This window comes from Pteropus medius, unplaced genomic scaffold (assembly GCF_902729225.1).
Source record: "Pteropus medius unplaced genomic scaffold, Ma_sr-lr_union100, whole genome shotgun sequence".
Classification (NCBI taxonomy): Eukaryota; Metazoa; Chordata; class Mammalia; order Chiroptera; family Pteropodidae; genus Pteropus; species Pteropus medius.
This window is the reverse complement of record NW_024344378.1, coordinates 19103297-19121023: the sequence shown is the minus strand read 5'-3', so window position 1 is coordinate 19121023 and position 17727 is coordinate 19103297. Positions and strand designations below refer to the sequence as shown.

The 17727-nt window shown below is 42.6% G+C and overlaps 1 protein-coding gene across 14 annotated transcripts in view; it reads left to right on the top strand.

Moving 5' to 3' along the window:
• GBF1 (golgi brefeldin A resistant guanine nucleotide exchange factor 1) overlaps window positions 1-17727 on the top strand; it is a 100648-nt gene that overhangs the window by 66245 nt on the left and 16676 nt on the right. For 3 of the 14 annotated variants that reach the window (XM_039871384.1, XM_039871375.1, XM_039871372.1), the window contains 10 exons: window positions 4508-4639; window positions 9081-9202; window positions 9744-9852; window positions 10362-10422; window positions 11667-11721; window positions 12400-12498; window positions 15405-15552; window positions 15886-16109; window positions 16637-16805; window positions 17244-17455. In XM_039871384.1, coding sequence (XP_039727318.1) covers window positions 4508-4639; window positions 9081-9202; window positions 9744-9852; window positions 10362-10422; window positions 11667-11721; window positions 12400-12498; window positions 15405-15552; window positions 15886-16109; window positions 16637-16805; window positions 17244-17455 — 1331 coding nt within the window. The remainder of the gene's footprint in view (window positions 1-4507; window positions 4640-9080; window positions 9203-9743; window positions 9853-10361; window positions 10423-11666; window positions 11722-12399; window positions 12499-15404; window positions 15553-15885; window positions 16110-16636; window positions 16806-17243; window positions 17456-17727) is intronic. The other 11 variants (XM_039871386.1, XM_039871383.1, XM_039871381.1 and 8 more) reach the window with 7 other exon arrangements.

The window sequence follows — 17727 nt, the reverse complement described above, 5'->3', positions numbered from 1 at the left end:
GTTTTCTACCTTGCTAAACAGCTAGTTTAGCTTCCTGCTAGGAGCTACTGTCTACCACCCTTAAAAGAAAGATCCCATTCCATTGCCCAGGACAACAATCTTAATTTGCCTCAGATGTCAGCAACAGCTAGTAGATTTTAAGCATCATTATTCTACACAGATTATTTAATTTATCCTCCAACTAACCCTGAGAAATAGTATTACTGTTCTCATTTTACAGATAAGGAAACCAAAGCTCTGAGAAGTTAAGATTACACAATAAGTGGAAGGCATAGAATTTAAACTCAGGACTGTTCTGGACTCCAAAGTCCATACTCTTAAGCACTGCATTATGTTCTTAAATATTATGCCAGGCTATTGCTACAGGTTTACTACTAGATATATTAACTGCATGACTTGGATGGCAAATAAGAATTTAAAACTCAGCTATCCTAGAATTGAAGTTTCTTCTGCACCTTTCCTTCTCCTAACCAGTGACTAAACACTGTTATCGATTTTAGTACTACTATATAAATTAAGCATCAGGTTTGCCCAGGTTCCCTCCTAATCCAAGAGGAGGAGTGAGGCCTTTTTAACAAGGCCAGTAGGGCTAAATGAGGCCCACAGGGACCAGCCTTAAACATATTGCAGAGGCCCGAGGACAAACTGATCCGTGTGTCTTACGGAGAGCACAAGTTTGATGCATGTCGACTCTAAACACTAGTTCTTTCTATTCTAGAGGAAACTGGCACATATTGAAAGGAAAGCAATTAGGTTGTAACATACAGGCAAATCAGAGTGCCTGTGGTCCTTTACTCTGCCTTGCCATTTTCTTCATGCATTGTATAAGACCAAGCCCAAACATAAGCAGATAATTTGAAAGCCCAGGAGAAATTAAAAACTTCTGTTGCTATACTTTAAAACAGAACAATTCACCCCAGCTTTATGCAGTCATTATACTTAGAGCAACTTTTTCAATTCAAATTCCTCTCTTGCAGTCTAGTAAAAATTTTTATTGTTCGATAACAGTAAGAAGACAATTATAGGTTTATTATCAATTATCACCCTGTCAGGTCTCCTCTAGGGGCCCTGAAGGAAAGAAAGTAAGAGGAAATAAAGAAGAACTGAAATCTAAACTGACATTAGCAAAGTCTACAGATGAGGGAAAAGACTGAAGGGTCAGTAGCCAAAGCTTTCAGAGAATAATCAGAGAATCATCAAAGAGTATTAGTTATGTGACTGGTAAGCAGCCTCTCCCAAGTGAACAGAATCCTATTTATTCACCTTTCTCCAACAGCTGCAAATGGTTTCTATAGTAGCATATCAGAAATTCTTAATGACACTAAGATTGAGGGATCTTACTCTGCCTCAGCCAACTTTTATGCTAATAGGCTCAAGAACTTTATAATAAAGGATATTTCCCATATCACTGATGGAGAAAACAAAGGCATAAAAAATGTAACTCATAAAGGCCAGGACAAGTACTTGAACCACTTGCCATTGTTGCCTCTTAAGACATGTCTATGAGCTGGAGAATGAACAAATAAAGTTATGAGAGCATCAGTACTCTGAGAAGTCCACATTATTTGCTCTGAAAGGCACCCAGAGAACCTTCAGGACAGCCGAATCTGGAGAGGCAATCCTGAAAGCATTGGGACACCACTTCAGAAAACATGGGACAGAACCCAGGTTTAGCCAACACCTGTTCCCCAAACAATATCTGTCTCTTTGTCTCATTTTATCCCAACTGCACACAATACAAAAGCTGCATTATTCTGGTAAAGTTGCATTCCAGCCCAGGGTTAAAAAACAGTTAATGTTTTTTACAGACTACATGCCTCCTTGTGATAGATGGGCACTTATAATGAAATACTTTGTGTTCAGTCAACTTACAAATAATGAGTGTTCCATTACATGGCATTAAAAAACTCAAATTCAGAAAGACCCAGAAAAATCAAGGAATAGGAAAAAAGGTGATCCCTGGAAAGAAAGCAGAAGCCCAAGAGAGAATCCTCAGTAACTCCTTCATTCCAAAAGATGGTACAGTCCTAAGGAGAATTTGGTATCTAAAAAGGCATTGATTACATGTTATAAAAAAATTAACTCAAAGTAGATCATAGATGTAAATGAAAACATAAATCTATATATCTTTTAGAAGAAAAGAAGAAAAATCTCTGCGACCTGGGATTGGGCAAAGAGTACTTAAGATATGACACCGAAAGCACAATGCACAAAAGAAAAAAACTGACGTACTGGACTTCACCAAAAGTAAAAACGTCTGCTCAGTGAAAGATAACTGTTAAGAGATTGCAAAGACAAGCTACAGACTGGGAGGAATATTTATGAAAAATTGTATTGCCAATAAAGGACTTGAATCCAGAATACATAAAAGAAGTCTCTAAACACACATAAGGAAGCAGTTTAATCAAAAATGAGTAAAAGACTTGAACAGACATATCACCAGAAAAGATACAAGAATGGCAAATAAGCACACAAAAAAGTTCACTGTCACTGGCTTTTAGGAATGCACATTTAAACCACATGGAGACACCAGTGTTCTTTACACAAAGTCCTGTACACAAACATTTATAGCAGTTTTATTCAAAACTGCCCCAAGCTGAAGAAGCCAAATGTCCTTCAACTAGTAAATGGATAAACAAACTATGGTACATGCATGCAAAGGAATACTACCTAGCAACAAAAAGGGAACACGCTTTTGATCTATGCAACAGTTTAGACGAATGTCAAAGGCATCATGCTGAGTGAAAGAAGCCAGTCTTAAAAGGTTGCTTACTGTATGATTCCATTTATAAGACCTTCCTGATAAAACTATGGTGATAAAGAATAGATCAGTAGTTAATGGGTTAGAGGTGGGGGGAAGGTGACTATAACAGGATAACAGGAGTTTTCTGGGGCAATAAAACTGTTCTGTATCCTGATTGCCACAGTGGTTACGGGGATCTATATATATGTGTGTTAAAATTTATAGTACTCTATACCAAAAGAGTCAGTTTTACTAAATTAAAAATTTTTTTGAAAAAGAAACAATGCACATTGCCATGAAAGTGTCAAACCATGGCTATAAAATTGTCATAGTTTTTCAGCACAAAGAACATGAAGCAAGTATAGAAATAGCAGTTATATGAAAACTCAAAAGATCTGTTCCCTGTCTCGCCTCTCAAAGATTTTTTTCCATCTAGACTTTTATGCCTCAAATATACCATGACCATTTTTTAAAACGACTGACCAAATCGTGTATAATACAGTTGTGTTCCTAAAGCAGCAAGACTAGATGACTTTAAATGTTTTAATGTGCCTTTAAAAAGTATTTAAAATGTTAAGACTGTTCAGAAAAAGTATTTTATGTATTTAAGTTTTCCCTACATCTCAACCCTCTACCACCTCACATACACAAAGGTTTTTCTCTGAGTTCTTTTCTGCAAATTATACATCTCTAGGTGGGGGCAGTGGGGGATGAGAAGCAGGTTTTATACAGCTGATGTGATCACTGTACAGACAAGCTTGGAAAATGCTACCCAATCTGCCAATTAATTAAAGCATTAATCTGAGGAGCAGCCGGGTCCAGGGAATGTTTACCTGGAGAGAGGGGGGAGCAGTGGGGGAGCAGGTTGGAATTGAATGGGAAGCTGGCAGCGTTTGCATGAAAATGAAGGTGCTCAGAAAACCTAGCTTCCTTTTGTCTTTAAAGGTGGGCAGCCTGGATCTGTGTCTCTAAATCTTTCTGGCCTATTTAGGAAACCTTTTAGGGAGCTGGTCTCTTAAAAATCTAAGCAAGGCAGACTCTAGAAAAACAAATTAAACCCTGGGCTGAGTAGGGTAGGGAGCAAGTTCAGTGTAGTGTAGCTTCTTAGACCTCCTAAATTCATGCATATGTGCTAGCAATTAGATAAAATAGATGTAATGGTTTTACAAGTTTTGGAACCATACTGTAGAGACTGGGTTCAAATCCCAGCTCTTCTTCTTATCTGTAATTTAGAGCCAATGATGTATTTTATTGGAGCTTTGTTTTTCTCATCTGTAAAATAAAGATTGTGAATTGCCCCTTCATCTCAGGGCATTTAGTCCTCTGCTTTCTCTAGGCAGAAAGGAGACTTGGAGAAGTGGTTAGGATCTTCCAAAATTACAAAACTGCCTCTATGAATAGAAACTGTGCAGCATTTTGTTCTTTTGGGGCTTATTTTCAGCAAGGTTTTGTAAACCTCAAGGTTTCCCCTCACCTTCTTGGGATGTGCTACATATCTCTTAAGAGAAGTGACCTTGACCATATTGTTAATTTTTTAGATATAATGATATTCTGGTTTTATAAGCTTCTTAATCTTTTAGAACTACATACTAAAATTTTTACAGATAAAATGATAGTGTCTGGGATTTGATTCAAGATAAAACAGAGGAAGGTTGACCCAGCAACTAAGAACTCTAGCCTCATGGCACAGATACACAGGACCTTTCTCTAGGGTTTAGTTTTTTGTTAGATGTCACGTCTTCATTTCTGTTTCTTTTCTTGCAGAACTCTCAGAAATTGAGCCCAATGTGTTCCTTCGACCGTTTCTGGAAGTGATTCGCTCTGAAGATACTACTGGCCCTATCACTGGACTGGCGCTCACCTCTGTCAACAAGTTCCTGTCCTATGCACTCATAGGTAAGAGCTCAGGCATCGTTGGATGACCACAGCGCTTCATTTCTTGCTCCTCCTGGGCTGGTCAGGCTTTAGGCAATGAGTTGGTGATACTGGAAAGTTTTTCCCAGCCATCTGTTTCCTTGAAGAAGAGAAGTAGAATTATTGGTTATTCATCATGCTAATTGACTCAGGTTTTACAGAGTAGGGAGGGTGGGGAGATTTCTTGGGACTCTGATGTCTTTGTGCTTTGGAAGGAGTTATGTGTATGGCGGGTGCCCTTGGAGGTTTGGTTTGGTTTGTTTTGAAAGTTATTTTTTTTTAATGTAATTCATACTTATTTAAAGAAGATAAACAATAAAGAGGTGTTTAAAAGGAAAGTAATGGTCTCTCCTCTTTCTCAATGCTCCTCTTCCTTCCTTAGGTAAATAATGTTAACAGTCTAGTTCGAATCTTTCTATACTTTTCTCTACATGTATATGAATATATAGAAAGTACCATCTTTTTTAAAGAAAAATAAAAATAGGATTATGTGCTACATATTTTCTTTTTTCACTTAATAGTATTAACTTAAAAAAATGTACAGATGCAATTATCCATCTGATTTATTCTTTTTCCTCTAGTTTTATTGAGCTGTAATTGATATAACGTTGTATTAGTTTAAGGTATACAACACAATGATTTGAAATATGTATATGTTGCAAAGTAATTACCACAATAAGTTTAGTTAATATGCATCACCTCGCATAGTTACAGTTTTTTTTTTTGTGATGAGAACTTTTAAGATCTGTCTTAGCTACTTTTAAATATAAAATACAGTATTGTTAACTATGGTGATCATGCTGTATATTATATCTCCAGAACTCATTGATCTTATAATTGGAAGTTTGCATATTCTTTTTTTATTGTGGTAAAAAATATATATATAATTAGCCATTTTAATCATTTTTAAATATATAATAGAGCGGCATTAAGTACATTCACAGTGTTCTGCAACCATCTATTTCCCAAATGTTTTCATCACACCGAAAATAAACTAATCATTAAACAGTAATACACCGTTTCCCTTCAGTCCCTGGTAAGATTTTTTTCTTTTCTTTTTGGTAGCCATATCATTTCCATAGTATAGATATAACGCTGTTCATTCAGTCATTATCTTATTAATATTTACTATTTAGATGGTTTCCTATTTTGAGCCATTGTAAATAATGCTGAAATAAGTATGCTTGTTCATATGTCTTTATTAATTTTCCTTTTGTGTGACAGAATCCTGTACTTGAAATATCTGGATTAAAGGCCATGCGCTTATTATATTTTTATAGGTACTAACAGGTTGCTTTCCCAAAAGATTATAGCATTTGCATTTCCAACAGTAATGTTTGAGAATTTCCATTTCCCCACCCTGTCACCAGCACTGAATATTATTAGTATTCTTTATTTGTGCTAATTTGATGGGTGAAAACTGTTATTTTTTTGTTTTTAGTTCCTTGAGGTTGAACATTCGAATTTCTTCTCCTTTACCTATTATTTTATTGAGTTGTTTTTGTTTTTCTTATCATTTTGTAGGAGTTTTTTTGTATAGGGGGTGGATACTAACCCATTGTCTATCACAGTATTACAAATATTTTCTCCTAATGTTGCCCAAATATTTTATCCATTCTATTGTTTATCTCTAAATTTGTTTATGGTGGCTCTTTTGGGTTTCTTTTTTAGTTGATCTTGTCACTCAGGATCTTGAATTCCTTTTCCCCTCTTGTCAGCCCATGTGCAAGGGTGAGGAACATAGAAAACAGGCAGCTGTCTTTGTTTCTAAGTAGGGAGACAAGAAAAGAGGTAGCTCAGTAACTAGTCAGAAAGGAAAATGGCCTTTGGTCAGGGCAAGAAACTCCTTTGATTTTTTTCTTTTCTTAAAAGTTGGTTTTGCTTAGCTGAAGTATTCAGGATCCTAAGCAGGAATCCTAGGTGCCAGCTAGTTTCTGAATAGATGCATCAGCCTCTCCAGGCGTCCTAGTCCTAGCTTCATACTTTTCCTGAGCAAAGAATCAGGCCCAGCTACTTCCAGCCTGGCCCTTAGCACCACCTGCAGGCCATCTCTCCTCACAGCCTCCAGCAGCTGCCCTCTGTGCTTTTTTTCCTCCGCTCTCTTGACGATGTTACTCTCTTTCTGGACTTGGCAGACGAGCGGGTCATTGGAGACCTCAGGCCAGCTGGTCATTGGAGTTTCCTGTGGTGGGAAAAGAGAATGCTGGAGGTGGTGATTGCAGTGGGCATGAGAAAAGGAGCAGGAAGGAGTATATGAGAGATGAGATTGGCAGATTTCCCTGCAGTCTGCTCCAGAGTGGCCAGCAAAAGAGGACATCCTAAGGAAAGGGTCCTGGGAAAGACAAGGTCTGCTAAGTGAGCCCAAGCCAGACACTCCTTTGTTTATGCTGCCCTTCTAGAAGAAACTACGCCTACTCCTCAATCCTGTGATCCGCAGCTTCTAGGATTATTTTAGGTCTTACTCCAAGGACCAGCCTTTTGTTTGGCCCCACACAGCTACCAGACCAAGATTTATGCCACTGATTGCCTGGCTTGCTGGCGGGCCATGCGTGCGTCTAAAGACCGATCACTAACCTGCCTTTTTAGAAAATTAACTTTGCTACTTCATTCAAGTTCAGAGGATAAGATTGGTAAAGCTTAAACTACTTTAATAAGGGAGATTACCCCCAGGAGCCTTGTGGGGTGGGAGCAAGGCTGCCATTCATGAGCTCTGAAATACCACACAACACTAAGAAGAACCTGGATTTCCTGTGCAAGGAAAGGTCGTTCTGTGGGCCCTGGAGGCCTGAAAAAGGACTATCTGACAAGGCTGAGAGGATGCAGGCAAGGGTCTTGAGAGTACAGGCATACCCTCAGATATTGCAGGTTCGGTTTCAGACCACTGCAGTAAAGCAAGTCATAATCTTATTGCTGGTGGAAGGTCTTGCCTTTAATTTCCTAAAAACACAACACCTGTGAAGCGCAATAAAGTAAAACGCAGTAAGGCGAGTATGCCTGTATAGGATTTTCTGTGCGGAGTGGGAGAAACAAGGAGAGTTGGGGTGATAGGAGCTGGTTCACCCCTTATACTATATATCATCATGAAATTGGCTTCCTTCTGCATGACCTCTAAAGCAGCCACTCCTGAAGCTGAGTAAAGGCATTCTGCAAGTAGGACAGAAAGAGTTTTTGATAAGGTGTCAGAGACTAACCAGGAGAGAAAAGAAAGAACAAATGAAAATCACTCAAAATTAATGAGTCTTCTGGCTCATTGTTGCAAGAGAAATGTTCTGGTTTCTCAGCCAATCCTGAGCTTTAGGCTCAGGAACTCTTAACTTCAAGTACCAGGAGAGAGAAAATGGCAAGAATTTCTTATAATTCCCACCATAAGACTAGGAGGTGCTCCTGCATTACACCATGCCACCTCTAGGGCAACTTTCTGTCGGTCGCAAAATTTTGTCATGTTCTTGCCCCCTTTTTCCTACTTTTGCTCCCTTTTCAAGGACAATCCAGATAGTTCTGCAGGACCCTTGTAGGCCTTGATAGAGGCCACTTCTTTGGCTACTCCTTGTGGATATTTAACATGCATGGAGTAGAGTTCCCCCCTCGGCAGCATTTGTGTTAGCTTTCAGCATGGTAAAGGTTGTCTGACCTCTAGCTTCTCTTTTCTTTTCTTATTCACAGTTGAAACTCTCCCTCCCTCCCTTACTCCTCAAGTAACCAGCTCTCAGTCTTTTTAGTTTGTCCTTTTTCTCTCCTAATAACTATTTAAGCTGGCAACTAGATTCTTGCTCCATGTCATACTGTTTTAAATAAGAATAAAACCGAAGCAGGAAGAGGTCTTCGATTTCCTGTAATGTAGCACCCAGATGAGTTGGCAGCAGTGACTGTCTATTTCTTCCCCTACTCCCCTACCTCACTTGCACCTGAACACAAAACTCCAAAAGCAACCAGAGAAGGATGTGTTGAAGGGGAACACGTGAAAGAGAAAAGCTATAACCTTGGCATTCAAAGGTCTAGGCCCAAAACTCATTTACTTTCTCTAGGAAATAAATAGCTTTACACCAGTGATTCCCCAAATGTGGTCCCCTAACCAGTAGTGTTAACATCACCTGGGATCTTGTTTCTAATGCAAATTCTCAGGCCCCACTCTAGACTGTTGAATCAAAAATTCTGAGACTGGGCCCAGCAATTTGTGTTTTTAACAAGTCCTCCAAGTGATTTTGATTCTGAAGTTTGAGAACCACTTATTTTTAAAGTGGAATTGGTGCTGAGGAGCTTGTTATAGCCATTTATAGGCAAAAATTCTCAGGTAGCCCAAGGAGCCATGGGTTAGGGAATTGGAGAAGAGAAAACCAAAGTCTCTCAAAGCAGCCCCTAGATAGGATATCTTGTCTTTTCTCTCTCCTCTCCACATCATTTAGTCTTTCCTTTTTTGCTGAAGCAGATCCCACTCATGAGGGCACAGCAGAGGGCATGGAGAACATGGCAGATGCTGTTACCCACGCCCGTTTTGTGGGCACGGATCCTGCCAGCGATGAGGTTGTCCTGATGAAAATCCTTCAGGTAAATGGAAGGGAAGGGCAATTAGGCTAATGGCCAGGAGCTGGTGCCACTGGCTCGACTTACCCAAGTCTGTCAAGTCTGCCGGCAGTGTAAAACTGTGTTTTGACTCCGCTGGGGCTTAGCAAGCTACTTCGTTTCCAAACAAGCATCTCGGGTACCCAAAGTAAAAGCTTCTTCTAAAGAAAATAATTAAAGGCTTTAAATGAATTGATATCAAATACCGGAAGCCCTTAATACATTTGTACCTCTGGCAGACTGTATCTGTGCCATCCATCTGTTGGGCCTCGTGGGCTACGGCTGGAATGAGTGCTGAACTATGTCAGGGTCATGCAGAGTAAAGACACAGTTCCCAAGACAAGTTTCTGGGAGACCCCTCTGCCAAAATGAAGTGAGGTCAGCATTTTTGCTAACCTTTCTTTTTTATTCCAAGTGCTTCCGTAGGAGACTAGAGGAACAAGAGATAGCTTCTCTCCCCTCAGGTACACCTCTTTTCACCCAGCCTGTCTTGTTTATCACGGTATCTTCTCTCTCTTCCTTGTAGGTGCTGCGGACTCTCTTGCTGACCCCAGTGGGTGCCCACCTAACCAATGAATCTGTGTGTGAGATTATGCAGTCTTGCTTTCGGATCTGCTTTGAAATGAGGCTCAGTGGTAGGTACTTGAATATTGGCTCCTTCACTATTCCTAGAGCCATTGTCTGTGACTATGAATATGTGATGCTGTCTCTGAACCCAGAGAAATGGAAAGCTAAGGATTTCTCCATCATCTACCTTATGGAGCCATAGGAGTCTAGAAGTCTCTGTACTTGACTGTTGTGCAGCTAGAATAGAGAACTTAGTCCATTGTGCCAGGGCAGGAATTAGGATAGATCCCTGACTAACTCAGCTCAGGCACTAAATCTCTCTCCCTTGACGTTTCTGGAATTTGACACCAGTCTGCCACCCCTAAGAACACATTATTGTGCAACCTTTTTTTCTGACTCAGTAGTGCCACCTAGTGGGCAAGTGAAGTTATGGCTGCCAGGCTGAGCTAGAGCTGGTTTTAATAAGTTCGACATAATCCTTGGTAAACAAGGTTTGGAGGGGAGTCTGCTCTGAGAAGCCTCCTGATAATAGCACGGCAAGTAATGACACCTGTGTTATTTGTTTTTGCCTGTGCAGAGTTATTGAGAAAATCCGCAGAGCACACTCTCGTAGACATGGTACAGCTGCTCTTCACAAGGTAAACCTGCTGCTGTTTGCTTCAGCCCTGCTGCCCAGGCCTCTTGAGCCTGCCTGCTTCCATACAGCCGCTTCAGGGACCTGGCCAACCCCACAGCCACATCAGAGGCCAATGGGATTTAAGATGGGGGTAGTTCTCTGGGCCCAGGGTTACTGATCAAGGGAGAAGGAGGAGGGAGCCAGCTTGGCCTCAGGAGGAGGCAGAAGGTTATTTGATCTAGGCTGACAGACCTCGTTCTGCTTCCCAAACTTGTGTCTGTTTCTGTACAGGTAGCAGCTGGGAAGGGGAACTCAGAGAGGATGCCGAACTCAAGGGAGCCTGGAACAGGTTGCTGAGCTCCCAGAGCTCAGCCTGATTTCTGTTGGGAAGGAAAGGGTGACCAATGATTGGTTTGCCCAGATTGTTCGATTTTAGCACTGAAAGTTCCATGTTCCTGCAAACCCTCAGTCTCGGGCAAACTAAGACTGTTGGTTACCCTAGTCAAGGCTCTCTACTTAGTGCCTAGGAGACCTTTTCATACTATGCCTAACTTCTTTTCTATACCTCTTTTCAATAGACTAACTTTGAGAAGAACTGAGGCAAGAGCTTTAAAGCCCCCCACCAGGGGGAGGATATTGATAATGGGGCAGGTTATACATGTGCGGGGGCAGGGGTTACATGGGAAATTAATGTAACTTCCACTCAATTTTGCTGTGAATCTAAAATTGCTCTAAAAAATAGTCTATTAAAAAAACCTCCCTCTGGGATTTCTTTTTGCTCTCAGATCTATAAATAATCTTTATTATCTATAGACTAGATCTGCCCCTGGACTCTGCTCTAAAGAGTTTCTTATTCCTCTGGCTCAGATTTCCTGGCTTCAGAAGTTCAACCTGCCTTTCACTTCTCACCCTGTGCCCAGTCTCCTGGGGTTTTGATAGACTGCCCTCTCCCTATCTCGTGGCATTCTGCAATGCTTGCCAAGTGAAGCAGGAAGAGTCAGTTTAAGGATGAAAAGAGCCTCCACACTCCAAGGGCACTTAGTCACCTTGCCCTGATGACTACCTTCTTTTTGAGAAAGTGTCTATGTCATACATCCTCCAATTCCTGTGGCTCTTTGATGAAGCTCTGAAAAAGGAGAAGTTAGCCTGCTTCTCTTCCTAGCTATTCCTAAGAGACAGGAATAGCATCTTTGGGCTGTGGCTGGCATGGAGGGGGAGGTTTGTTATTATCCCTAATGACAGTCCATGGGACTCTCTATCTTATAGGTTACCTCAGTTTAAAGAAGAACCCAAGAACTATATGGGGACCAACATGAAAAAGGTATTACCTGCTGTCCCTCCTTCAAACCTTGATATCCCAACATCAGTGCAATGGGGATTTTCCTGAATATCCTTGCTTAGCAAAAACATGCTTTCGCCTAGACAGGTCTGCTTGGAATCTAGAAATGGCTATCACAACTTTAGTGAGAAATTTATTCTTTCCCAGATACCTCTCTCCTCAACCTTTCCTTTTCAGCCTCTCTTGTTGACCCACCACATAAACTGGTGAGCAAAGTGAGGCTTATTGTTTTGGGCTAAAAATGTATGTTGATAAAGGTGAAGGACCTGCCATCCCCTCAGGGCCCAGCCTTATCAGCAGATAGGAGGCCTAGAGAGGCTATGTCCCAGATCCCATCCTCAGTGCTGGATTAGACTGGACTCATGCTTGGGCTAGTCTCTGTTGATGAGACAGATCGAGTCTGACTCCAGATGAGAAGGAGAAGAATGGTGGTCAGAAGAATGGCCTTTTTCTTTCCTGAATGGAAGCCATGTACCTCACAGGCCTCTCATGAAGATTCTACTTGTAGCCCTAAGAGGTTCTGCCCATGGATATGACCCTTGACTGTTTGGTGCATGCACCTGACCTGCCCCTCTCCCCTGCCATCCATCCCCATTCCTGCCCTGTGTGTCTGAGTTTATTTCACTCTGTTTAAATCGTTCATTTGCCTGTCTTTCACAGATTTCTCCATGTCTCCTCAACAAACTGGAGCTAAGTAGTGGGGAGCAGACCAAAGCCCTGAACCAGTTAGAGAGGGTACTACTCTTTAAGAACCTCAAGGTCTCTCTCCCTCTCCCTCTCCCTCTCCTTTCCCTCTTTTTATTTATTTAAATGTTTATTTTTTTATATGTAACATCTAGGTCCCATTTCCATTGTGTAAAGCACAACTTACTCCTCCCTAGTAACACAGACACAGCATGGCTTTAGAAAGAGTTGCATGTATTTGTAGCTATGCAGTGTGGGGGATTTTCCTGGGGTATCTAGTTGCCTGGAGGCAGAAGGAATCTTTGAACTGGTGACGTAACATGTAATGAGCCTAGATAGAGACATATTGTGAGGAAGCTTAATATCTACCTTTTCCAAGGGAACTAGGAGAGACCTCTAAGCAAGACCCTTCTCTCTTTTACCCTTTCCCCTTCTCACAGCTGGCACAGAGTTTAAGCAGTCCTCAACTCTACCGAGATACTTAAACTGGGTTTGGAGGGAAAAGATAGTCCATCTAGTTGGGGCCTTTTTTTTTTTTTGGTTATCAAAGGGTCATTTCAAGGTTTAAGATTCTGGGTGAATGGAAAGGAGCCAGGTGCCAGGAGAGTCGAGGACATTGAAAATACTTTGGGATTTGCAGAGATGCCCTCTGTCCTTTAAAAGTGAAGATGTAGGGGACCTTAGGGGAGGGGTTCAAGCTAAAGATTACCCTAATCCCCATATTCCTGTCTTAGGGGGAAGAGGGAGAGAAGAAGATATAGGCTGTCTAGGCTCTCTGTCACAAGAGTGAGCATGCTAGAGGTACAGTTTTGGACATCCATGTCATTGAAGATAAAAAGAATTGTGTGCGTGTGTGTGTACACACCTAGCTGGATAATCCATGGGGCTGTGTTCTCTTTGCATGCATTGCCTCAAGTTCCATTTGTGTGCTTGCCTAAGTTGCAGCTCCCTTCATTGGCTTCCTAGCATTTTGCTATGATTATTAACCTAAGACCTGCCCTTTCTTTGTAAAGTTTATGCTGTTCTTTGGAAATATAAAGTTATATGAATGTGGTGGTGAGGGTTCCATGAACACCTATTGCCTACCCTCCACCTTAGGACAGGGAACAACTGAACTTTTTAAGGGCTGAGACATTTGTGAGGACTGGCAGCCTCTTGGCCTCTACTCAGCCAGGAGGCAAAAAACACTCATTAAAATGACCAGGTTGGAGCCAGCCTTGCTGAGTATAGAGAAGGAAACAGGAAAGAGTGGCCCTAGTATGGGAAGGAATCTCAATGAGTGACTGGCTTCTCAGTGGAAGTAGGACTGCCTAGAGTACTTGAAATGGAGGGGAGGGCCTGCCCAGAGAGAAAAGATGGACCCAGATGTTTGTACTTTTTGGAGCTCAGCAACAATTGCCAATAAAGCCAGGAGGTTCTTGTTTTCCCTTATCTCTTGGGCTTCTTGCCTCTCTGCATGTTTGGCTGACTCTTACCCCCAGAACATTTTTGTACCATGAACTTGACCCAGATGAGTTTCAGTGGTTCCTGGAGAGAGTATCCTGTTTCTTGCTTAGTCCCAGTGTTCAGAGTACTTGAAGCTCCATTCTAAGCGTATGACTGCAGGCATTTTGGAGATGGACAGACTTGAAGTGTAAATCCCATATAAGGCTGTTGCTAGGTTACTAAAAGCTAGGGGTGGAGCTCAGCTCCTGGGCCTCTCCTTTATACATGGAGCTATGGGTAGGGAAGAATAATGTAGCTTCTAAGCAAGAGATAAAGGCTATTCAAGTTCTGGAGGACTTGGGGGAGGTTGAGGAAGGGGGTCCTATACCCCAAATGTCAGAAGGTATTGAACAGGCCAAGGATAACATGGGTATGTTTGGCTTTAAGAAAGGGGCAGGGAGAAAAAGTGCTTCTACTTTCTTGAGAGTTACTCTAATGGTTCCTGAAAGAGAATCGCTATTGCCCAGTCCATCAGTCTAGGAGTGGTTTGGTATAACTCTGGAGAGGGACTGGGTTCAAACCCTCACTGAGAAGGCGTCAGGACTAGGAAAACAAAATGAGACCTAACAAAGTAGGTGTAAACTTAGGGTGGAGAAAATGCATAAAAAAACTTACATCTTAGAGTCATCAACAGATGATAAAGGTTTTCCTTTGTGACTAAAAGGAAGCTATAGAAAGACTAGAAATACAGCAAGAGAGAGGGATGTGGAATGGAGCAAGGGTCTAAGAAATCAATAGCCTCACCATCTAAAACATAAAATAGCATCTAGAAAGACCCCACAGTGAAAAGGACGAGAGTCCCACCGATATATAGAAATTGGGAGCAGCATAGAGCAGAGCAACAGCACGACATGACCATCCATCCTTAATTCCACAAACCAGCTAAGATGCCGCTCCTTCCTTAACTCCAGGGAATGAACCTTTGACCAGTTTGATGCAGAAATTCCAGAGAGTAAAGGGTATGTTTAAGATCTAGGCCCAGTTTATGAAGCAACAGGAAAGTTAGGAATTCGGCTGGGAGGGCGTAGGCTCTCACAGATGGATAAGAACCAGGAGTAGGAGCCTTCTGTGCAGATAGTTGAGGAGGAAAGCCCAGGAGACCAGAGCCTGTAGCTCTGACACTCCAGGCACAGGAATCCCTGCCCTGACCCTTTCTGTAGGTGGGTCAGGCACCATCTACAGGACTCAGGATTGGTACCAGGACTCAGGCAGCAGAATGATAATGTGCAAGGGCTGGCCTATCAATGACCAGCCTAAAAGCAGACTGTCACCTTCCATTTGGAGGCTGTCAAGCTGACCTGACCTGTAAAGTGGCCAATGTAGAAGCCAGGTTAGAGGAATTGGAATGGGCTCTAATGGTCTAGATTCTTCCTCTGGCACAAATGCGAAGTAAAGGTTGTTTTTTTTTTAGGGACCAGTAGAACTAAGAGAAGGGAGATTTCTAGGGATAGAATTTTAGTTTAAATACCAGTGCTAATGAGGTATGATATTTCCAGCTGAAAATGAGAGCAGGAGGCATGAGTGACTCATCCAAGTGGAAGAAACAGAAGAGATCCCCTCGGCCCCCACGCCATATGACTAGAGGTACACCAGGTTCAGAGCTGCCCACCTCTAATGGAACCACCTTATCCTCTAACCTAACTGGTGAGTGCTCTGGGTTACTTCCTCTGATTAGAATAGACAGAAGGAAAAATCCTTCCCCTCTCAGGGATTTTGACATTGAAGATCAACTGAGGGGCTTTGGTTTCTTTCTGCTGAGAGTAAAAAAGAAAAACTCCAGTCAGATCCAACAGTGACCACTTAGCAATTCTGCAGTGACTTAAGGTTGCTTTCCTTCCAGAGGAACTCTGATGCTCTAGAGACTAACATATACAATTGTTGGTATGCAGTCTAGGAAACAGAGCTCCTGGTACCATGGAAGGTATGTGCTTCCCACAGAGTCTCTCTTCTTCAAGCCTCACTTACTTCGCTTGGCAGGTGGCATGCCCTTTATTGATGTGCCCACACCCATTTCCTCTGCAAGTTCAGAAGCTGCCTCAGCAGTGGTCAGCCCCTCTACAGACAGTGGCCTGGAGTTCTCCTCCCAGACCACTTCCAAGGAGGACCTCACGGACCTGGAGCAACCTGGCTCTCCAGGGTACAGCATAGCTGCAGAGCCTGGCAGCAGTGAACTAGGAGTTCCTGAGCAGCCTGAGCCACAGGTATGGCTTTGATTTCCAAAGACCCCTCTCCAGTCTTCAACTGTGGGAATTGGCTTGATCCTTTGGATTCTATATTTAAGCCTTGGCTTTAAAGAAGGTTGAGGGTGCGGGGGTTCTTCCCCATTTTCTAGAATTAGCTGTGCTGCCTAAAAAACCCACACCATAATTCACTGTGAGAGGTAGCTCATGGGATTTATCTAGTTATGTATATAGGTAGTACTTGGCAAAAGTGAGGGAGCTGGCCATGGCTTTTTCTGGAAGGTAATAATCTAAATCTCAAGCCTTTGAGAGCTTCTGTTGCTTCTATGATTCTAATCACTATAGGTCAGTGATGCATCAAGAGATGTTTTCTGAGTCCTTCATCATACTCCTGCCCTGAGCCATCTTGCATTAATTCATAGCTCACTGAGCTGGCCCTACACCTGCAGTTCATTAGAGACACTTGGAGGACAGATATTTCAGGGGAGTTAAGTTCCAGTTGCTCTTGCCTCATCCCTATTCCTGTATCCCCCTGCTACTGGTCATAGCAGGAAGGGGCCCATGTGGAAAAGGCCCAGTCAGCATCTGTGGAATCTATCCCTGAAGTGTTAGAGGAGTGCACATCCCCTGCTGACCACTCCGACTCTGCCTCTGTCCATGACATGGATTACGTCAATCCCCGGGGCGTGCGCTTTACACAGTCCTCCCAGAAAGAAGGTAAGTACTCTTGTGCAGGCTCTGCCTCTTCGCCTCACCATCCTGCCCACTAAGCTGCCTGAGCCTAGACTGTCTTGGACCCATGGTATCTACTGGTCCAAGTTCTAGGCCATTTTCTAGTCAGGACATGGAATCAAGCCAGAGGGCTGTTGGCATGGATGGAGCCCTTCTCTAACTTATACAGAGAGGGAGTTTGGTGGACGATAGGAAGTGAGAGGGAAGAATAGAAAGCTTGGGACTTTTAGCAGAAAGGTAGGATCATCAATTCTAATTCCCTTAAATGAATGAGACTAGTCTCCTTACCACCCCAGAAGAAAACATTTTTTTCTTGAAGAGAATCACTTATCTGAAATTGCCTTGTAGAAATGCAGGGCAAGCTAGGCTAGACACTATCAAGCCAGTGTCTTAGCAGTCCCACTTCCCTCGTGGCCTTCCCAGGTACAGCTTTGGTCCCCTATGGTCTTCCCTGCATCCGTGAGCTCTTCCGCTTCCTCATCTCCCTCACCAATCCACATGATCGCCACAACTCAGAGGTTATGATCCACATGGGACTACATTTGCTGACAGTGGCTCTTGAGTCAGCCCCCATAGCCCAGTGCCAATCTCTCTTGGGCCTCATCAAGGATGAGATGTGTCGCCACTTATTCCAGGTAAGACTGGATTTCTAGAGGGGCTCTGAGCCCCTGGCTGTTTTTCAGAGTCTTTCAAGGGCCAGGGAAGCACAGGGGAGTTTGACCTATTCATGAGAAGAGTATAGGACCCAGGAAAGAACTTCCCTCCCCAGTTGGCCAGTAGTCATAGTCAAGAGGACTCCATTAGTTCCCAGGGACTCTGGCAGCCACACGGACATATAGAAATGGCTAGATATAGTCTCCTCAGAGCACAAGACCTTGGTGGAAGCTTCATACAGTTTTTCTCTCCT